Source organism: Eucalyptus grandis, chromosome 5 (genome assembly GCF_016545825.1).
Source record: "Eucalyptus grandis isolate ANBG69807.140 chromosome 5, ASM1654582v1, whole genome shotgun sequence".
Taxonomy (NCBI): Eukaryota; Viridiplantae; Streptophyta; class Magnoliopsida; order Myrtales; family Myrtaceae; genus Eucalyptus; species Eucalyptus grandis.
This window is the reverse complement of record NC_052616.1, coordinates 32,043,601-32,067,038: the sequence shown is the minus strand read 5'-3', so window position 1 is coordinate 32,067,038 and position 23,438 is coordinate 32,043,601. Positions and strand designations below refer to the sequence as shown.

The following is a 23,438-nucleotide window of genomic DNA, read 5'->3' as shown; positions in this document are numbered from 1 at the left end:
CAACGTGGGTAAATGTCTTATAAATATATAATGACAAGCTCTTCTCTTAGCGAGTTTTGAGCCGTCCGCTTAGGAGGGACCCCATTCATTTCATAAATTACTACATGGCCGTCGTTACATCCTCTAAAAGACCTTTTTTTTTTTAATTAATAAAGTCTGAAAGGGATTTCTCCGAATGAAGCATTACAAGAGAAGTGATCACAAAAGCACGATGGACAATGTTTTTCTCTCTAGTACTGGTCTATCGAGCCTCGATCCCCTCAAAAGCACGATGGACAATGCTTACTTTTGCCACGTCATCTAACATATTATGTGTATTGTCATGTTGTTATCTCATCTTTGTGTGTTTTTATCAAATTCCATTTCATGCCACATGCTTTGTCATAACATCATTATGATATATGACTTATCTTGTCCTCACTATGATATATATAAAAAAAAATATATATATATATATATATAAATTTTATATTGTCTAAATGCTGCATACCATTGTTGTAACTCATATTTATTTTTACATATCATCATTATGTCACGTGGTCATCGTCGTCGTCACCACATCAGATGTCCCATTATTTCATGCATCATTATGCACTTATTTTGAAAATAAACACAAGTATGCACTTGTGGCGTCATGCCAATTTGTGGGAAATGGGGTTGATAATCAATTGCGACACTAAATATCGAACTTGACGATATGTCATTGTAACATCTTCCAAAAAATCATGTATTGTGCTTGAAAAAATAAATAATAAGTGGAAATCAAGCTTATTTGACAGGATTATGATACCAAAAAAGTGTTGTGGGATGCTAACTTTTCCCTATAGAACCATATCCCCGGACCTTTGATCCCTAGTCTATGCAATAGACCAATAGCCTAGGTAGAAACTTCCCGTGAAATAGAACAACTGGAGAGAAGGAGAAAATATTGTGTACGTCTTATGCTCACCAGCGTGGCAAACGAGAAGGCAGTGAGAACACGACACATGTCAGTATGGGTCCCACTCCATCAGGCCATACATCTGATAACCATTCTTCAAATTTTTGCATCCTCTCTCCTCATTAATTGCTGGTCTTCCCCTCCATTCGCGTTGAAACCCCCTCCCCTCTCTCTCTCTTCAACTAGAGGACACTCTCTCTCCTCTGTCTTCTACATCTTCCGAGAAAAAGAAGCCCGCCCTTTTTTTTTATACAAAAAATGCTCCCTCCCTCTCGCTCTCAAGAGTCTCGCCATTTGCCTCTCGAGCTCAGACCTGCAATCTCCAGCACGTTGCCTCCACCTCCGTTGTCACCTTCAGGAGCCACTTTCTCTCCGTCGCTCCCAATAGCCCCCGTCAATGGCATCCCGAGCTCAGATCCAATGCCTCCGCCACGTCGCTTTGCCGCCGCCACCACCTCTTGGAACCACTTCCCCTCTCTCTCTCTCCCTAAAGCGCCCCCGCATGTCTCATCCTGAGCTCATATCCTTTCCATCATCTCTAAAGCGATGCCACCACGTCGCTCATACCCTTGGCTTTGCTGCGAGAGAAGGAACATCGATGGAGTCCATGCTGTAAGAGTTTTTCTAATTGTGAACTAAATTAATTGATATTGTAATTTATTGTTTTTACGGTTACCGTAAAACATGGTTAGTCTAAGGTGAGATAGAAGGTTTCTTAATTAGTTTAATATGGGCTGGCTAGTGTGGGCCGAGTTGAGCCTGGCCCGAAATGAGAGGGACTGGTTGGGAACTCTATAAATAGTGCTCAAGTCTCTCATCTAACCCTAATTCTCACATGTATCCTCACCTAAAAGGCGTTTACCTAACGCTACACGTGAGGGGGCCGCCTCATTGAGCCGGTGATACAGAGGGCAATAGAGGAGAATGACTTGATGCGTTGATCCCCTTGATATGAGTGGGTAATCCATTTTCTGCTTCTGCTTTATGTTCGATGGATCCCAAAACAGGTTCGTTAATCTTTCTACTCAATTATGCATATTCTTGTTCTGGTTATGGAGATCTTGGGTTGCGCAATTTGCGTCCAACACATGCTGATCCGTTCTTGCTCGTTCCCTTGGCTCGCGGAAGCGAGAGAACTCTGCGGCCTGAGATTGTCGTTGACTGTCGCGATGAGGATGGTGGTAGTGCTGTCACGGCGGTTCGCCCCGACAGTGCGCTGCTCTTCCCGGGGCGACGCATGCATACCGAAGCTCGAGCCCTTCAGTAGGACCAGGCTCGAGCGCGGCCTCAGCGAGCCCCCCTTGATCCAAAAGTGCGAGAATGAGCTTGTTGGTGAGGACTGGTTTCTGTTAATGCCTTTTTTCGTTCCTTCGTGTGTGCGCGTGTGTTCCTTCCTCTTTTTAAGATCTTTTGGTGGGTGGGATTTGTGGCGTTGGAGATTCTTGATGCGGTGCTTTGTTGTTTAGATTATTGTTCGACGCTCGAAGGGGACAGCTCGTACAGCTGCTGGAGAGCTTATTTTGAACTGAAGGACCTCGAGGTAAGTCTACAGATTAGCTCGCCGCCGCCACCACCTTCAGAAACGCCATTCTAGCAAGTGAATAGGATGTTCGGTGATTTCACAGTAGATTTCACAGCAGAAGGAACTCTAAAGTAACAGGATACTGGGTAAGAAGCCATGCCCTTGGCAGAGGACAGAACTAAACTGAACGCACGATGGACAAGTAGTTAGATCCTAGCACCTTTCCAATATGCTCTGTCTATGCATCTTGTGGATGCTATGGTTAAAAATTGAATGAAATACAATTCATGTGCCGGAGCGGCCTCTACAAAGGATGAAACTCATTGTCGAGAAACCTACCCATAAGTTGAATCTCGGCCCAAACCCAAAACATTTTGCTGCTTTTTTCTGCTGTTCCAGCTATCAGCCAGACCATGTAGCATACTAGGAATTCACACATTACTTCTACAGACCTCTCGATAAATTTTCAAATTATGAAACAAGATATTAAGACAAAAGCAAATGAGAAAAAAGGAAGAAAGAGGCTCAACCAACAGCTACTTAGGCCCTGTTTGGTAACCATCCAAACAGAGTTAAATTCTAATTCTTTTTTCTCAGAATCAGTTTGGGCCTAAAATCGCGTTTGGTAAAATTTGTATTCCCAGGAACAAATTGAGAGTTGAATCAAGCATAAAAAAAAAAAGTTGATTCTTGTTCCGAGAACAAATTTGAGAATGAAAACCAACAACTTTTTTTCTTCCCTTTGGCCATCTCGCGATCGCCGTCCACCATCGCCCACCACCGTTTGCCGCCACCGGCCACCATCCGCCGCTGCCACCACCGGTCTGGCAAGCTCGCCGGAGGCTCAACGGCTAAGACGAGGTTCAACGAGTTCGCTGGAGGTTAGCTCAACCATCGGCGAGGCAGATTTGGCGAGGCCGAGCCTCGCCAGTGGCCGAGTGGGCCTCGCCCAGTCTCGCCGGTGGCTGAGCAAGCCTCGCCTAGCCCCGGCCGATGGCTAGGCGGGCCTTGCCCGGCCCGGCGAGGCTCGCTTGGCCACCGGCGAGGTTAGGCAAGCCTTGCGACGCCTAGCCTGGCCGGTGGCCAAGCAGGCCTCGCCTAGCCCCAGCAAGGCCGGCCCTGGCCGAGGCTCGGCGGGGCTAAGCGAGGCTCGCCCTATTGCCGATGAGGCTCGGCCGACAAGGGCTAGCCTCGTTGAGGGCCAGCGACGCTCCGATGAGGTCGCTGACCCTCATCTGGCCGATCCCCGGTTCGGCGATCGGCCACAAGAAGAAGAAGACTAGGAGAAAAAGGAAAAAATAAAAGAAAAAAGGAAAAAAAAAGAAAAAAAGAAAAAAGGTAAAAAGTAAATAAAATTATTTAAAAATTAAAAGAAATTGATTTGGAACAGAATTAATGAGCACGGTACCAAACACAATTCTATTTCAGAATTAGAAATTTTGGATAGTTACCAAATGGCTTAAAATGCTTAGAATTAGTTCCCAGGAACAAAATAAAAAAGAATCATTTCTGATCAGAATCTACTCCCGAGAACAGAATGGTTACCAAATGCGCCCTTAAGATGTGATAATGCCATTAGCGTCAAAGAAAACAATGCCACAATACTTGAATATCAATTTTGACAGAGCCATAAAAGCCATCCGGCATCACTAATTTCATGTGCACGGTGCTGATATACAAAACTAGTCTCAGCAAATTAGCAACCGTAATGATGCTTAAATAAAAAATTAAAGCACACAACTTCCAACTCTCAACAGTAAGTAAGCCGTGTGCCAAATAACATTAAACAAATTCCAATTATTACACTCAATTCAATTTTCCGGAGCACCCACGAATTCTCGAGACAAGAATTAGCTATATACATTTGTACATGCAGAAAGAAACAAAAAGAAAAAAAAAAAGAAAAGAGAAAAGTCCCAACTAAAGCTGAGTATCATTCATGACAAGGAGCTACTCCAAGGGAGCAAAGTGCGATGCTTTTGCAAAGGAAGGATGGACATGGGCCTTCCCGAACACCCAAGACAAGGAGGAACAACCTCCCCTTCCTCCACTCATTGTCCTCTTCTCCTCGTGATCACTTAACACCATGGCCATCTTCTCCTTTTTCACCTTGTAAAGCCTTCGCATCACGTACGCCTCCGCAAGGCTCGCGCCTGGCTGACAAACCCTGCACTCGACATTTTCCTTCCTTTCAAACCGGAAGAGCTTTTTCCCAAGGATTGTAGCCGGTCGCGATAAGAGGGTGTTATATATAGAGAGAGGTAGAGAGATGCCGCCCCAGGGGTTGTGGCAAGAAGGCAACTCTGATTTTTTCTCTTGCCGGCGCTTTGCATGGTCCGGACATTTTCCTTCACGCTTTGCCTCCAAACTTGGGAAGCAAGGCAAAAGGGACACTAAGAAGGAGCACAGAGGTAGAGGCGACTTCGCAACCACCGCGACGGCGCCGCCGCTGTCCTCGTCACAGTGGTCGACGACGATCTCAGGTCGCAGAGGTCTCCCTCTTCCCCAAGCGGAGGGGACGAGCAAGAACGGATCAGCACGGACTCCATCGGCGTTCCTTCTCTCGCAGCAAAGCTAAGGGTAGAGATGATGGAAAGAATATGAGCTCAGGATGAGACAAGCGGGGGCGCTTTAGGGAGAGAGAGAAAGTAGTTCCTAGAGGTGGTGGCGGCGGCAGAGCAATGTGGCAGAGGCATTGGATCTGAGCTCGGGATGCCATCGGCGGGGGCTATTGAAGGTGACAACGAAGGTGGAGGCAACGTGCTGGAGATTGCGAGTCTAAGCTCGACAAGCAAACGGCGAGAATCTTGAGAGCGAGAGGGAGGGAGTGTTTTTTGAAAAAAAAAGAGGGCGGGCTACTTTTTCTCGGAAGATGTAGAAGACAGAGGAGAGAGAGTGTCCTCTAGTTGAAGAGAGAGAGGGGAGGGGGTTTCAACGCGAATGGAGGGGGAAGACCAGCAATTAATGAGGAGAGAGGATGCAAAAATTTGAAGAATGGTCATCAGATGTATGGCCTGATGGAGTGGGACCCATACTGACACATGTTGCGTTCTCGCTACCTTCTCATTTGCCACGCTGGAGCATAAGAGGTACATAATATTTTCTCGGAGAGAAGGAACAACTAAGAGCAGACATAGGCATCGATACATGGGAGGAAGTCACCATGTGACCCGAGTTCGCATAATCCCAAACCAGGGACATTGCGTTGTTATTCTGCAAATACAAGTTCCTGGACAGTAAAATTCCACACTGTTAATCCACAATACAAACCAAGAAGAGGCACCACATTCACAAGCGAGGTAAGATCCGAGGACGGTCCCACTCAGTCATGACATGGTCGCGGGTGATCTCCTTCAACGAGCGGCATCCACTCAATGCCATAGTCAGCTCAAACTCGTCACGGAGCATTTGAAGCACTTTCTTCACACCAGGTTCGCCCTCGGCCGCCAGTGAGAACAGGACAGGCCTTCCGATCTGTTAGACAAGGCGAGATCACCTCAGTTTCTCTGTTAGACATTGCTAATGATCAATAAATTCAGCTTCATTCTATATCTATCGAGTGTGGAATCCCCAGGATCATTAAAGCCTATATGTATTAGGACTGGAATTTCAGATCGATGAAAATATGACAATAAAATTACTGTCCAACACGATTATTACTCCTCTTTTTATCCCCTGCTTATCTTATGAGTAGATCCTATAGGAACATGAGTTCTCTCTCACTTTTTGCATGAATGTAGATTGTTTTGACAGTAAGTGCGGGCCATATAGCCTTCATCTATGGGCAAGAACTGATGCAATCAAGTCTGAGTACTCACAAATACCCCAGATGCTCCAAGAGCCAATGCCTTGAAGACATCGGTTCCGCGGCGAACCCCACCATCCAGGAAAACTGGAATTTTTCCTTGTGCAGCTTTTACAACCTGCAAATCACATCAACCAATTCATTGCACCAGAAACTGTGATCGGAAAGAAAATTGGTTATTAGAAGATGCATCCAGTTGACGATGGTGACAACTGATAATATCAGTCAAGTCAGCCTGTTCAGTACTTACAATTTTCTAGGAATCGGAAACTTAATGACATTGACAGAATCCTCTAGTTACATATTTTAGCTTCAAAGTTTTCAAGCTTCTCTATGAAAAATTAGTAGGAGCTTAACAGAACATGACTTTCATATCAAGAACGAACCTCTTCCAGAGCCATGATGGTTGCAGGTACATAATCAAGTTGCCGAGCTCCATGGTTGGACACTATGATTCCAGCAGCTCCCGCTTGAATAGCTAGCCTTGCTACAATTTTAGCAGAAAGGCGTAGTCAGGGCTGAGAAACGTAGGGGTCATAAAAGGGATGAAGGTTTTCTCCAAGTGGCCTAGGTATCTCACTATCTTCAGCAGTTAGAACACCCTTCACTAGAATTGGCAGTGTTGTGATTGTTTGAAGCCACTTGACATCCTGTGCACCAAAAAGAAGCAGTTTTAAATATTGTCCAATTTATACAATTTTCTGGATGATGATATTTAGGTTATATCACCTTCCAGCTTAGAGATCGGTCTGTCTGTTCAGCAGCGTAAGTGGTAAGACCTGAGTCATTTGTCTGCAAGATTAAGAGGTGAAGCAGTTAGAAACACGCTGGGAGAGAGAGAGAGAGAGAGAGAGAGAGAGAGAGAGTACCTTATAATTCTTTCCAAGATCCAAACCCTCAAAATTCTTGAGTGTGAGATATGAAGGCAAAGCAAATCTGCAGAAGAACGCATCAGAATGGGAAGACTGATAACTTTCAATAAGGCACGCCAGAATTTCAGCAATTCATCTTATGTTCACCTCAGAATGAATTTAAGTCATTACTCCACCAACAACCACAGAAAAATGATGACTGCAAAAGGCAGTCCGAGTATCCTACTAATAATTCCTACAATCCACGTATGTGCTACTTTCATTTAGGATGGGTTATTCAATGAGTTCTCACCTATTCTTGATGTCAGCTTCTCTGCGACCAAGCCTCGGTGTGTCCACGGTAAGGACAATTGCTCTGAAACCAGCTCTTTCAGCTCTCCTCACAAGTTGTGCGACAACATTTCTGTCTTTTAACACCTAAATGCATGAGGCAGTTCATCATTGTTCAATTGATAAACAGGGTTTCTCAAAAATTTCACGAGAAAAATTTCGCTCTCAAGATGTCGACAGCTTTTCTGGGTTCAATCTGAAAAGTTCACACATGATAAAAAAGCTGGCAGGAAATTGAACAAAGAAAACACGTTCAGAGCAGATAATGACCAAAAAGGAAAAAGACAACAGTTTCCGCAAGTAGATGACGTGCAGATACAGCATAAATAACATTTTACCTTCTTGATTAAGTTGTGCCTGAAGTAGATAAATTATATGTACACTTAACGTTAATAAAATAAAAAATGACAAGCGCGTTCAAAAGACTAAATGAATGGCCAACAGCAAAAAATAACAGTTAAACAGAGTGTAAGAGAAAGTGTGAGATTTTCATCTGTTAAACTCACGTAAAGCTGGAAGAAGTGAATTCCAGGTCCTGTCGAAGCAACTTCTTCCGCATTTGATGTAGCCCATGAGGATAGTGTCTGTAATGACAATTGATAAAAAGGAGTGATGCGTATATACAAGGCACCGATTGTTGAAAGAATGACTCCTTAAGTGGATTACAGGTGGCACATTGCCTATGTAGTCTCATTTGATATCAACACAATCAACAAAATGATTGAAAGAGGGTGAACCATAATCGTCCCTGCTGCTGACGCAGCTCTAGCTGTTGCACATTCTCCTGCAGAGAAGAAGCACTCTATTAAATAATTACAGTAATTAGTCATGAAAGAGGTCAAATACGCCAAGAGTAAAAAGAACGAGTCAATAATCTTTAACTTCAAATTTCGTTGAGTAAGTGGTAATCCCAAGGTAGTTTTTTTGCTTCTTTTTTCTTTTATGGTCACGCACCACCATACATGCACCAGTTTGTTGAAGATGTTCTGCCAGATATTTCATAAGTAAAGATTATCGTGTCCTAATGAACCAACAGTCTTCACATCCATGTCATGGTCCTGTCTTGAAGGAAATTATAAGCAAATTATTATTTTTTATGGCTATTCTGGGCAACATTTAACTGTATGTCCTTTAGTTCATATTAGGAGTTATACCGGTCAGTGGGAAACAGTCGTCCTTTTTACCTTTCATGAGCTCAGTGATCATAGGGTGTACCATATTTTCCTTGTAATGAGCAAGAAGATGAGAAGGACATCACACTATTCAAAACTGAAGCAAGGGAAACCATCCAGCGAAATCTTAACACATCAGAAATAGCCCATCCAACTTCCACGGGCAACAAGATGAAATGGACTTGCTCTAAGTAAATTTTACAGCAGTCGCTAATTATTATCATGATTAGTTAATGGTATACTAGAAGTTTTTTGCTATGTAGATAATGGGGATTAGTCATGTCAAGATAAATACAAACTGCAAACAACAGTTAATCATGTTGTAAGCGAAATTGTAACTACAAACTGCAACTGTGGTATTACGCATGATCCAGATATACTAGCGTAAAACAGCTTTTGGAAGTTAAACGCGAGCTCAGAATTTTTGGATAGAACACAACAAATGGATAGTTAATCTGACATCTATGGTAAATGTTAGTTGTCTGCATACTGTCATCTACAGGTGCACAAATATAGATTAATACACATATTAAGGGAACATGCAGATTTGTTGAGATATAACATTAATATGATACACTCACCAAGTCTCTTCCAATTGAAGGTGCGATCTATGGACACAGTGGCAGTAAGATCATGCAAATAAATAAATGTTCGTGGATACCCAACATAACTTTCATTTATCAAGCTCTAGCAGAGTAACAGAAGCATTTACATACAGATGCACAGCAACCCCGAAAAGAAAAAACTCACGTATTGAAATGGTAAGCATGAATCTCCTCAGGGAGAAGAAAGGAGCTAATGCAAGCATGGCTTTTTACCATCAGGATGAGCCATCTTTTGCATTGCTGTTGGAGCAATCATGATAGGCATCGATATTTTGAATCCCAAAACCATTGTCGTCACGTCTATATGGCTTACATCTACAAGAACCCGAGGCCGAAACCTACAGAGTTAAACACCAGTCAAGGAATAAACATGTCAATATTTGTCTCGGGGTCTCATAGAGGACAAGAGCGCATTACACCAATAATATCACCATAGACACCGGTTCATTAAATTTAAATGGACAGTGAAAGATAGAAATCAGGAATGATGTGAGCTCAAACAAACACAATAGTGAGAGACCCCCTTACAAAATCCTTGAAAACGCATTTCGGTTTTCCGTGAGAGTCCACTGGTCTTCTGCACCAGACGCGTAGTAGTCATACACCATCTTGGGTAGTTTCTTCTTCGCAATTTCCTCATACTCCATCACATTAGTGATCTCCATCTTCTCAACAGTACTTGTTCTGTTCTCATGGATTTTTTAGAAAGTAGTTCAGAACTAGTCCATCGGTCCAATATGATTTTGACACTAGCATTCATTAGTTGAACAAGACTGTCATTTAAATACTAGAAAGATTCATTTAGGAAAAAAGCATAGAGATTCAGAATTTGGGTTTGTAATCGGCATATATAAATTAAAGGAACGACCATATTATACCCGCTGGAAAAAAAAGAAACTCGGTTCTCCTAGGACTCAGCTTTTGCACATTCAACCGATCACAGTGTACCTTTCCCGGTTTAACCAGTTTAAAAACTTTATACATCACTTTACCAAAAAAAAAAAAAAAAAAAACTTTATACATCATCCAAAGTCCTTATCACAACCCACTTGGTGACGATCGAGACGCATACAATGATGCGATCAAAGAACGAAATGAAGTGAAGAGCCTTAGCAAACAGAGACGAACACAAAAGACGAGCATCATCAAGTGCTCATTCAGATTACGAGTATCAGCAAACATATAAGTAAACGAGAGAACGCCGCGGCTAAATTGCAGAACCGAAGCCCGAATTCGAGCGAACGGTCTGGGGCTTGAGAAGGGTGACAGGAAGAGCCCAGTTTCGCCATGGCAGGTAAGATCGAGCAAACTGCAGAATCAAACTCCGGAAAAGAAAATAAAAAAGAAAGCGGAGCTAAGATCAGCAGAGAGTTGGGATGTTGAACAGACCTGGAGTTTCTGAACTCAGGTCAAAGGGAGTGACTGAGACTTCAGAGGAGCACGGCGAATAATGGAGAGAGGGCGACAGACACGACTCTGTTTACTTAGTCGAAAGAAGTAAAAGGAAAGGGCGGCAGAGGAGAATAAAAAGGGTCAGCCGCCATGCCAGAACAGCAAAATATTAGTCCATTTATGTTACGACACGTGCCGTATCCGGGCCACAAGTCAAAAACGTTGAAAACTCTTGCGGGCCCCACTCTCTCTCTCTCCACTCTTGTTGTCAGACGCCCTGTCTCTCTCCTTCATTCTCTCTATTCTTGAATCTTCACCGTTACTTTTTTTCCTTTTCCTTTTGCCTTCCAAGGCCATGGATGCTGCTCGATTGTAACGGCCAGCCATGGATGAACCACTCATGAACATGCCGATGCCGTTGTTGCTTTTGTCGGATCCGGTGAGGGTGGCTCTCATTGAATCCGACCAAAGTGACTCTTACCGGCCACAGACAAAGGCCATGACACCCTCGTCGGCCCTCACCTGTGGCTGATCACCGGCCACAGACCAAAAGGAAAGAAAGAGAAAAAAACGAAGGGACAAAGGAGAAGAAGAGAGAGAAACGAAGAAGAAAGAGGGGGTTCAAGTTTTTTGAAAAGTAGGCTTGCGAGTAACACGTTGAATGGACTTGTATATTTCTGAGGTGGCTATCTAGTCACACCCCATATTTTCTCCAAGCATGCCAAATCTACACGTGAGAAGTACGGTCTTATCATGAAATACTTGAAAAAAAAGTATGAAATGGTACTTTTGGAAAAAAAGCTTCCAAAAATCTCAAATTATGTCAACTATAACATATTTGCCCTAAATGTTTTGGGCCTAATATCCTAAAAAAACCTCAAACTTTAACTTTTGTTCTAATTTTATCTTTTGTCTCATAAAAACCTCCAACTTTAAGTCCAATCTCAATTCTACTATAAACTTTTTATGTTCCATAAAAAATCTTCAATTTTAGATCATGTCCCGATTATACCATAAACTTTTTTTGTCCTATGAAAAACCCATTAATTTAGGTCTCGTCCCAATTTTATTGCCCAATCCCAGTTTTACCCTTAAAAATCTATAGTCTCATAAAATTCTGTAAACTTTTACTTGAGTCACAAATCTAACACCTTAACCTTGCATCCAAAATTTTTCATTGACAATTGAGAGATGGAAAACTCTCAAGCACAAGCTGCTCGAGTGTCCCGAGCATGAGCTCTTCGACTAGCAAAGATGGAACATTCTCAAGTATGAGAGATTGATGAGCGCAAAATCACTAAGGGCAATTCTACCAAAGGGTTAATACATAGAAGATTTGAGACTCAAATAAAAATTGGTGATATTTTATGAGACCCAAATAAAAAAATTATAGTGAAATTGAAACTAGATCTAAAGTGGGGAATTTTTTTATTAGACAAAAAAACATAGTTTAAGGTAGAATTGGTAGCAATCCTAAAATTGAGGGTTTTTTTTTATGAGACAAAAAATTTTAGAGTATCATTAGGACTTGACTTCAATGTTTGGAGTTTTTAACTGGACAAAGAAAAAGTTTAGCGTAGAATTGAGACATAACCTAAAGTTTGAGATCTTTTATGAGAGAAAATGTAGAATTGAGACAAGAGTTAAAGTTAAAATTTTTTTTGGGTATTGGGCCACCTTTTTTGTGATTCCAAAAATCTTAAACTTGTATTTATGTGACACATTTATTCCACATCAATGTTCCGTCAATGAGCATCGTTAAAGATTTGCCTTATGGATGGTGGAAGGCAAACAGTGTTGACATAGCACCTACGTGGCTTAAGTTAAACAAAATCGATGAAGTTTTGCTTGAAAAATTATTTGATTGAATCTTAGTAGAAGGTAAACGTGTTATATAGCTACAAGTTTGAGTTTTTTTTTATATCACAAGAAAATTTTAGGGTAAATATGTCATAGTGAGTATAGTTTGGGATTTTTATACCGTAAAAAAATGTTTTGATAAATATATCACAATGGACATATTTTAGGGTTTTTAATATTTTTTTCATTTTTTGGCACTAAAATGTTTTAGATTATCAATGGAACTTCATAGTTTTTGGCAAAAGAATAGAAAATATTTTCCTAAAAAAGATATTATTACCTGAAATAATTAGTTAATAAAAAAGATGTTAATTACTGATAACAATTTATACCAATTTTTTGGATGACCAAAATATTGTTGGTTTTCTCATTTTTGTATACAATACATTAGATCATTTTTAGAAATTTTTTATAAATTATTTATTTTTGCAAAACAAACCCTTTATTGCATTTTACTCTTTGATGAATCATGTTACAACGATTTAAGCCTTATCAATTAATCTTGATGTCAAAGAGTACAAAAGTGCAAATTTTCACTTTGAAAATTGTGTGAGTTAAACCCATTTATATCACGTGATCGAATTGTCTTTCAATCATGAGATTTAATTCGGCATTTGTTAACATTACACTCATTTTGTCTAAGTGTTGCCTCTAGATACACCACCTCAAATTATAGATTGTAAGAATTGAACTCTCCTCATTAGCCCAGAAAAAAGAAAAGTTTTGACGGTTTCTCCAAAACAAAAGTAGCAAAATATTTATGCATTAATTTATCCCCCCCCCCAAGTAAACTTTATGACGCCCAGGACATTGATTTTCGAGACGTAGACACGTTCTCCAAGATCTCTTCCATAACATCTTGTGCATTTTCTCAATTTAACAAAGAAATTGAACTTTGCTGGCTGGACTGACGCATCGGCGTATTAAATTCAATATATGACTTCATCTCTTGTTAGTCAATGGAGGGCTTTTCTTTTGTCAAAAAATAAAATAAAATGGAGGGCTTTTCCACGGCCAACAGAAGCAAATTTCAAAAAAAAAAAAAAACTAAGGGGCCGAATTGAATATTCCATCCAAATAATCACGTTAGGCCTAAGATCTCTCTCTCTCTCTCTCTCTCATATGCTGAATTGAATATTCTCCACCAAATGAGATTTGCTTCATATTCCTCAGTTTTCAGTGTTTCTAGAATTTTAGATGAGTTTAGATCCATTTGTTTTGCGAATACACGCGCGCGTACACAATATATATTTGTCATTACCCCATTTTACGTTTGGGGTTGACTCCGATAAACGACTCAGTTTAAGGACTTGAGTTGGTCCAATATATGTATATATATGTGTATGTATATATATATATCATTTTTGAAAATTATTTATCTGAAAATTATTTTTCAAGAAATGACTTTATTTTTTGGTATTTGGCTGAAACTTGAAAAACACCCAAAAATTATTTTATGTTATTTGGTAAGATAAATTCAATAGGAAAAATTATCAAAAATTTCATATTTTTAATTTTTATATATATTTTTGCATCTTCCTTGGCTAGTCACCAACCATGACAACAGGCGGCGATTGGCCATAAGCAAGCTCGAGCTTGCTAGATTTCGGCAAGCCGAGCCGTTCGGCAAGCTCGAGCCGAGCTTCACTAGATTAGTGAGCTTTTAGCTTGCCACAGGCTGGCGATGCTTGAGGCCTCGTGAGTCGCAATGAGCTAGAGTCAAGCTCATTGCAACTCATGAGGCCTTGAGCTCTCGATATTCAGCGGGCTCGTGCACCTTGACTCGTTAACTCCTCCTCAAGCTTGTTGAACTCTAGCGATGCCTCAACGGATCTATTTCTCGCTAGAGTTTGGTGTGCTTGAACCTTGCCGACGTTGAGCAAGTGTCCATTTGTTTTGTGAAAAATATACCATTTATGAAAAATATTTTATAGGAAATCATTTTCAAGTCAATTTTTTTTGCTATATTTGGTAACCTCGAAAAGGACTCTAAAAATATTTGTTGTTGCTAGAAAGGAAATTTTTAAGAAAATCATATTTTAAATTATTATTTATAACTTTTTAAATTTTTAATTTTTTTTACTATTATATATTTTCTTTTTTTGTCTGTTTGCTTCTTCCTTGGCTAGTCACCAACCATGACGATGGGTGACGGATGGCCACAAGTGAGTTTGAGCTCGTCCAAGGCCAACAAGGCTCCAGCTTGCTAGCCATGGGCAAGGCTCCCCCTCCCTAGATTTGACGAGATCGAGCTTGCTTGAGGCCAACGAGGCTCGAGGACTCACGAGTCGCAATGAGCTTGAGCCTTGCCAAGACCTCGAGCTCACTTGCTACGACTCAACAACTAATCCTCAACTCGCCATGACTTGCCAAACTCTAGCAAGGCCTCAAGCAAGCTCAACCTTGTCGAATCTAGCGAGGTGGAGCCTCGCTTGAGGCCAACAAGGTGCAAGCATGCCTGGAATTAGCCCCTTGCCGTGGCCATCAATTGGTCAAGGAAAAAACAAAAAGAGAAAGGAAGAAAAGGAAAAAGAAAAATTTGAATTTTTAATTTTTCTTTTGAAGTGTTTTTGTAAGAACAAACATTTCATCTACCAAGGACCCCAGCCCAAGCGCTTAGGACCTACACACGGCCTTTTGTGGACTTGGTCTGAGGGTTGAGACAAGAGCTCAAGCATTTGGGGACCACCACCTTGAGTGCTAGAGCATCAGATATAGGCACTAGGGGTTCGGGCCTGACCTTGATGGGCTCGAGCGTGGGTGCTGAGGGCCCAAGCCTTGCCACCAAGGTCTTGAGCCCGGCCTCAATGGACTTGGGCCTGGCCACCAAAGATTTGGTCCTGAATGCCAAGACTCAAGAATCGATGTTGGGTTTTCCGTGTCCAAGCCTGGAGATTTGGGTCCAAGTGCCAATACTTAATTATATTTTGGAAAACGTTTTCTGATTTGTTAAAAGAATTTTTTTTTTCTGAATTTAAATTATGATAGGAAAAAAAAATCATTTTTTAAAGTGAATCAAATGCTAGAAATGTTTTTTACGAAACAAATGAACCCGCTTTATTAGTTTTTTAATTAGTTTCACTGAGCATATTTTAGTCTTTTTCTCCATTCTTAGGTTTCCTGATATGAAGTTACGATTTCTCTTGGGTTGTAAGATTCACAAATATATGTTGTTTTATTAAATTATAACTAATTGAGCTTGGCCTCTTTTCCTGCATTTGACACGGGTGCAACTTCAGTTTTAAGCATCTAGTATGATCTAGGTTTGTTCATTCTCGTTTCCGTTGCGTCAACTACCGGAGAAGGTTAGATTGATAAAAAAGCGACGTAGGGTAACGATGGCTTTCGCAACAATCATCTCGCTTACAAACATAGGTGTGTAGGTTTCTTTTATGGCAAAATACATTCTCAGAGCGTCTCAAAGGACAAGAAAAGTATCAAAAAATTTATAAACTCATTACATCTGTTTAAATTCAAGCCTAAATCTTTTAAAGGACTAATGGGCCAAGCAATGATCTTTTTTCAGCTATATTCAGGGTCCCTATATCATTTATAGAGACCCATATTTCATGATCAAGTGACAAAAGTGTCCCAAGAACGACAAAAATCTTTGAAATCAGCTCAGTCCAGTTCGGTCCCAAGTCGTGCTAGGTTGTTTACGTCTATATTTTGAAGGGGCATTCATGCTCCATTTTGGCCACATATATGCTTCCAAAGAATCGAGCTTTCCAAGCCATATGAAGCTTTCTACAGGAGGTTATTATTGAACTACCGAAAGATGTATGGATCTGTTGGAGAAACCGGCCTTTAGAAACCAATTATTCGCATCATCTCCTCATGTCCTGCCCCTAAACTCAAAGTTTTGCGCACTCCAATTTAGTTGTCACTTATGGGATCGCTCTCATTTCATTTGAAGTTGGTTGCACAATTCATAGGGAAAACAAAATTCTTCCTCCCTTCTCCACCAATCTTAATTGACTAGGTCAATTCCACTTTATCACCATCTAAATTGGTTTAAGAACTTTCAGTTTCAATTAAAAATGCACTTGAAATTGGAGGACAAATCAATCTTAAATCTATGATATAGATGTCAATTTAGTCATAAACTTTTTAATTTTGCCAATTTAGTTTTAATTCTTCGCATGAAATTCAGATGTAATCATTCTAACCAATTTTTGCTAAAAATCACTAATGTGATGATGTGCTACATAGGACAACCGACGATTACTGAACTACCACACAAGGGATTTCTAGTGAAAGTCGATCACGAGGACTACAAGGAATTTCATGCAACGATTAAAGTTTAGAAATGAATTAGTAGTCATACAATAGATTTAAGATTGATTGAGTAATTTTTTCTAAAATTGGACTCATTTTCTAATATGAAAGACTCGTTTAAGGTTTCTAAGGTATCCTCTGCATCCTCAAGTTTTGGCAGCCACTGTAAGTAACCCTTTCTTCACACTGTTCTTATCTCTGTTGTTTGCACTCTCTTCAACAAACACCCTTGCTTCACTCGGTCATACACATAATTACAAATTTATTTATCACATTTAGCACTTCGAATTTTGCAAGTCCTAAATAGCCAGTCTAGCACCTCAAATTTCTAGAATATTCTCTATTCAAGGGTTCTTATAATCTACCAAACATTTAATGATTAAGAAAAAAATCCGTTCTAGGATTCAACATCCATCTATTTGCTAGATCTATTAGAAATTTAAATTTCAGTCTATCATTGGTAGAAACTAACTGTCACAATCTGAAGGTTTAGCTAAACATGCGATTGTTTTTGCACCTTCATAATGCCATTTAATTATAGGATACTTACAATTTTTTTTTAAATTTATTATAATTGTGCTAATTTAGTCTTGAACCATTTTTTTGTCAATTCAATTCTAAACTTTTTGTATTTGTGTCAATTTAGTCCATCCGGCCAATTTTGGCCAACTCTCTCTAACATAACACAGTCCGTGCTGAAGTTGACATTTTAAAAAATAATATTTGAAACAATTTTTTGAATTTTTTATTATTAGTTTCTTTTTTCTTTTCTTTTCTTTAACTTTTCCCCCTCCACTTATGGTCGGCGAGAGTGGACATGTGACAAATTGGAATTTGCCTCATAGGCGGAGACGGTGGTCTTCCTTGATTATCGATCACAGCATTGGGCCTATATGGGGCGGGCGCTATGTTGGGTTGACACACCATCCTAATTAGTCTTATATCATCAACATGAGGTATTGGCCCAACTAAATGCATATTTTCTACGCTTAGCAATGGCACATTTTGTAGAGCATTTTGATTTGCCAAATTGTCATAATTGTTACTATTGACACCTAATTTTTAGTTGACGGGTCCATAAATATAGAAAACTCGAGATTAGAGTTTCGATTGCGACAAAACCCGTTTCTCAAATCAAAAGTGTTAGTTTTCATTTCTTTTTATTTGACTTGTCATTTGTAAACAATTTATTGGTTATTTTCATTAAAAATTCGAAAAGTCAAATGATTGAGTTTTTGGTCAAATTTTTAACCAAAAGTCAGCCCCAGATTAAAATTTGGTTTTTTGCATAAAAAATTCCTAGTTAGTCATAATATCATTTTGGCCACAAAAATTTTGAAAAAATTCAAAGTTTTGATCGTAAAATCACCATTTTAGTAAAAAGTCAACTAAATGATTGCCTTTTGATCAAACCTTTGATAAAAAAAATTAGAAAATATTAAATTCCTTAAATACTTCATTTTAGCTTCAATTTGACTTTGGCGTTGAAAATTTTACGAAAATCAAATAAGAACCTCATCGATTATAGGTTTAAAATCGGCCAAAAATAAAATTACTTTCATTCTGTTCATATTTTGACTTCATTCTTTTCACGACATTTGATCTAGAGATCATCCTAGATTCATTCGTTTGAACAATTTTGAGATTTGATGAGTGTAGATGAAAATTTGCCATTTTTTGCCCTAATCGGGGGCTCTAGTAGATTCTTCATGAATTGCGTGTCAACACCTCTGTTTAATCCATTTTCTTAAATTGAAGCTAAATTGGGGATCAATTTTGGCAAATTCACTTGGGAGCTCTTCAATTAGATGGATTTGGCTCACTTGAATGAGAAAAATCCAAGCTAATGAGGTTCAATTAGCGTAATTCAAGTTGATTCATTTTAGACTAAGGTTAATTTGATGGATTGAAATTCAATTTTGACATAGCTCTTAATTTAACTTTGACATAAAGGTCGTACCATCATTTTAGCGCTAATTTGGATGCAATAAGCCATTATAGACATGGGTTATTGGACCAATTAATATCTTATAATATTAATTTGGTTTGACCAATTTGCATTTTGAAATAGGAAATTGCACTTTTCATCCCCTAATTGAACAAACATTCTTTGCAATTAAGTCCCTAGATGACCAAATTGCACCAAAAGGGATTAGGTCTAATCGAATCGATCAAGACTGATTTGGATCGGCCCAACCGATCCTCGGCTTCTTGTGGAAATGGCCAACTTGGTTGTTTTCCAATGGACTTCCGGCGGTCGGCTACCACCATGAGGTGACATGTCTAATGGCCAACCTATTCATGCTCTATTTTGTATGAATTTACAAAATTGTCCCCCTCGGTTTGTGAAATTACGAAAATACCCTCAATCAAGCCTTAATCACCAAATTAATTGCGATTGTCCAATCGCAATGTATCTCAGTCCTTAAAATTGACATGTGCTCATTTCTTAATCTTGCTTAAAAGGCTAAGAAAGTCTGTTAAGTTAGGAAGATATCAATCCCTAGCTTTTGGATAAGATTGGCTCTTACAAAGAGGTATAAATGGATTTTTCCCTCCAAAATTGAGGAGGCCCGAATTCATATCTGAATTCTCTCCCTTTCCTCCCCCCTCTCTCTCAGCCTCCCTTACTTAACTGCTCAAACCGTTGCTCACTGAAGCTTCACCGACAACTCGCCACCCCTCTCAGTCACCACCACCTCTTCACGAGCCAAGTCGTCACCGTCCATTACCCTTAAGAGCCACCAGAGCCCCCATTTGGTCATGTTTCCAATCGGGTCCCAATACCGGCGTCCTTGTCAATATTCTTCTTCTCGGGCTATCCGACAATCGATTGATAACCGTGGTCTTCTGCCTTCCAATCACCCTCTAGAATCTATAAGTGAGTTCTAGCCCTACTGGTGACCTAAGCTTCGTCGAATGAGCCGTTGGTAACCTCCTTAAATCCAGCCAGTACATCCGTTGGTCTTCGTAGGTGATCCAACGCCCAATCCTTGTCCAGCGGCTTATCAACACTATTATGGCGCTATTCGACAACATATGGCGGTCCTCAGCCTCTCACGGATCCTCCTCAACATGCCTTAAATTCTGGTGTGGCCCGATCCATGCTCAATTGAGCTCGCATGCGCGATAATCCTTAAGGTAGACCTTCTAACACTTGAGCTTGATAAGAGGATATTGCCTTAGACAATTGAGGCTAGAGTTCAACCTAGGATGATAAGCTATGCTTTCTTAAATGAGTTTTATGACTTTAGGATGATCATAAATGGTAAAGAATAGGCTATGATAATCTATATTTGGATATTACTTGGATGTTACTCAATGAGCAATTCGGATGACGAGAATGACCTGATTGCATATATGTCGTGGAACGAGCTGCTAAATGTGCTTATTAGATTTTGATGTCTTTATGAGAATCGTAGCTGACTTCACAAGCTTTCCAATGACATATAATATGCGTCGATCGTACCTCATTTGCCCTATTAATCGCTCGATTGAAGTTTTATGTTGTTCAATTGAAATTGATGTGTTTGTGGTAGCCAAATGATCTATTCTGCTTTACAATTTCATATAATTTTTTACATTCTGAATTTTGGATGAGTGTCTTCATGAGATTTAACCCTAACATCTAGTTAGGGGAAGTTAGGGTTAAATGCATTTGAGTCTGCCACGTCCTATTTGTTCTGATACTAAGCAGACCTTTTAGAGGATTATCTTCATTTGATGCAGTTAAAACTATTCCATTGCTGTTGATGCCTTTCAAACATATGTAAGAGACATCCTAAGCTTTAAAATGACATATCGCATGCTTGAATTGGTCACTATTTGCTATGTTAAAACCCATTTCAAAGTCAATGCTCTATTTTGCAATATGTCGTGCTTCTATCATGCTTATGGTTGACCGATCTATTCGATTTCATGAATTTTATGATTTTTTTGTGCATTGATCTAAGATTAGATGTCTTCATCAATTTTGCCCACAACATCAAATTCTAGAACATACTAAAATCTCATAAATTAATGGCCTAAGAATCATACACAATTTGCAATGCTTCTGTCTAGTTTAGACCACTTACATGAACATCTTCATTCGAGCTATAAGATGACCTTAATTGAACTTGTCACCTTCTGAGAACTTGTAAAAGACATATCAAACTTTCCAATGACATCAAGATTGCATGATTTGACCACCATTTATCATGTTTAACATTTTTGCTAAATCAAACTTGAACTTGAATTTGGAAATTGTGTTGAGCTGAAATTGTTTATCATGCTTCTTTGAATCTGACTGTTTGCCATTTTTGTATGATTATTGAGGTGCTGATTTTGGGATTGAGTCCTCAATAATGGAAGTTGTCCATAACAATCATGTCTACAACATATAAAAGTTTGAAAATGTTTTAATAACAATTGATAGGGTCGATTGGCTATAAATCATACATCATGCCTGCTGCCTTGTTTTGTTCCTGACTGATCTATTTGTGTTGTCGGATTTTTAGAAATTCTTATATTTGGAATCTTGAGATGCCTCCTCATGAAAGTTGCTCCTCACATGCTAATTTACTTGTCATAAAAATCCTAGGTTGAGATGATCACCGATTCTGCTTCTGTTAGACAGACATTTAGTACCCTATTTTTGTGATTGTTGATTTAGCTTATCAACATACATGTGTTCTGTGATTTTTTAGAAAATCATGTATGCTGAATTAGACTTCGATGTCTCTTGAGAATTGTTTGACACATGCTGAATTTCATTGTTACAAATTTTCAGAAAAATAAAAACACGTTTTGGTATTTTTATCGACCCTTCAAAAGTGGCAAGTCAATTGGGAATTTTGACTTCTTGAACTGACTTTGCTTGAATTGAAGTTTTTATGAGTTCATGTGATGTACGCATCACAAAAATTTCTTCCACAAAGTCGTTTGGCATTCTTCAAATATTGTTTTGATACCAACTTTATTGGGTTGGATGATCATTTGATGGTTCATGAACTTCGATTAATGTGCCGACCTTATCTGCATTCGAACTTTGGATTTATATTCCAAGAACATCAAACTCAGTCAAATCCTATAAAATTGTCATCTCTTATACCGATTTATATTTGATACCCGTTTTATTAAGATTTGACATTCTTAAATGATTCATGAAGTATGATTAGTGTGCCAACCTTATCCACACCCGGACTTTGGATTTATGTTCCAAGAACATCAAACATGTTCAAATCTTTATATAATCGGTATCCTTGCTTCCCAAACAATTGAATTTGCAAATTTTCCTTCCTTTAGGGCTTATTTGTAAAAATGTGAAGTTGAAGTCTCCCTTCGCACTTTCATTCATTTTGAGTCCTTATTTGCAAATTTTTTCTAAATCCTTTTTGACATCACATGAATTGTATTTTGATTGCATTTTACTCATCATGACTATGCATTATATACTTTGCATGTGAATTCTAGATGAATAGCCTAGGTGTGATGCATGACTACGTGGGTTACTTTGGGATGTCACTTAGAACCCGACTTAGAGATTTCATAGCATTGGTCACCTATTGTGAATGCAAGCAATAGCTAATGACTATGAATCATTTAAAATAAATTGGGGGAGGTGTCTTAAGGAGGCCGACGCATGAATCTCAAAGGCCATTTATGAATGCTCAATTATTTTTTCTTTTTAGTTTTTCTTGATTGCTTTGACATGAATTATCGTGATTGCTTGATTGTCTTTCCATATGTTATTTGTTGGAATAACTTTTATTCTAGTTTTAGCACTAACCTAGAATTAGAATAGGTCCAAAATGGTAGTCCTTAGAGGTGGCAATCCTAAAGACATAAAGAGGGTTAATAGTTGATGTCCAATCCGACCTCGTCTTTTGTAATATTCATTCATTACCCGACATATGTCTCGAGTCTTCTCTAATCTTGTATAAATGCCTGACGAGTTGTGGGCTTTTCATTTCTTGTCTGTAAAACTCGTTTTCTTACATATCATATGTAACTATCTTGAGTGCTTAATTCCGTACTGTCTTTCAATTAATTGATTTTTTTTCTTACTCTATTTTAGAGTAGAATGAAACGAACCACCCGCTCATGATCACCTTCTTGTAACAAATGCACCAAAAAGTTAAAAAAGAAATGTATGAACAAGGTAGGTAACAAAGCATACCAATTAGGTACCAGTAGGACGGTAATAACAATATTAACGTAATCCAAGTCCTTGAGCCTTAACAAAACATACCAATTAGGTACCAGTAGGACATTAATAACAATATTAACACAATCCAAGTCCCAGAGCCTTAGATTTCCGGTTGTGTAGAAATCGATGAACAACTCCCGACCTTTGATTGGGCACTCTAGCCGGCCCTAAAAAACGAGGCTAGTGGCAACTCCTAGATCCTTATTTAGGTTGTCTAATACAACTTTAAAATGAACTTACTTGTTGTGCGAGGTATGAGCTTTGGAAAACCTCTCAACTCTGATTGAATAAACTCAAGTGGTTGTGACCCCAACATAAAAGGTGAGGTGATGACACCTTGTTGGGGAGAAGTACATTGAGTGAACTTTCATAGTTAAAAACCTTTAAACTTTACCTTTACGCCTTTTTGTCAAAAAATAGTGTCAAGGTCAAGTCACGACAAATCTCGTTGTCATGCGAGGTACAAGTTTAG

General features: G+C 39.3%; 1 protein-coding gene across 5 annotated transcripts; it reads right to left on the bottom strand.

The window, feature by feature from the left end:
- Nucleotides 1–5,511: 5,511 nt before the first annotated feature.
- Nucleotides 5,512–10,756, bottom strand: LOC104444843 (peroxisomal (S)-2-hydroxy-acid oxidase). 5 transcript variants are annotated; one of them, XM_010058598.3, is made up of 12 exons: nt 10,636–10,756; nt 9,775–9,995; nt 9,460–9,584; nt 8,207–8,253; nt 7,976–8,053; nt 7,432–7,556; nt 7,137–7,203; nt 6,997–7,059; nt 6,848–6,917; nt 6,654–6,754; nt 6,281–6,385; nt 5,512–5,936 (listed from the first exon to the last, which is right to left on the bottom strand). In XM_010058598.3, the coding sequence occupies exons 2-12, from the start codon at nt 9,909–9,911 to the stop codon at nt 5,751–5,753; spliced, it is 1,104 nt and encodes a 367-aa protein (XP_010056900.1). In that variant the 5' UTR covers nt 9,912–9,995; nt 10,636–10,756; the 3' UTR covers nt 5,512–5,750. The 5 variants fall into 5 exon arrangements, with proteins under 5 accessions (XP_010056900.1, XP_010056899.1, XP_010056902.1 ...); XM_010058597.3 differs by having other exon boundaries at nt 9,775–9,930; nt 10,636–10,755; XM_010058600.3 differs by lacking the exon at nt 9,775–9,995.
- Between the last annotated feature and the right edge of the window lie 12,682 nt (nt 10,757–23,438).

Bases quoted from the DNA above. Each gene is read 5' to 3' on its own strand.
- LOC104444843 (XM_010058598.3), bottom strand. From the start codon at position 9,911: ATGGAGATCACTAATGTGATGGAGTATGAGGAAATTGCGAAGAAGAAA. The intron at 9,585-9,774 runs GTAAGGGGGTCT...TTAACTCTGTAG, and splicing joins AATGCGTTTTCAAGGATTTT to GTTTCGGCCTCGGGTTCTTG. The intron at 8,054-8,206 runs GTTCACCCTCTT...TTGTCATTACAG, and splicing joins CAGCAGCAGGGACGATTATG to ACACTATCCTCATGGGCTAC.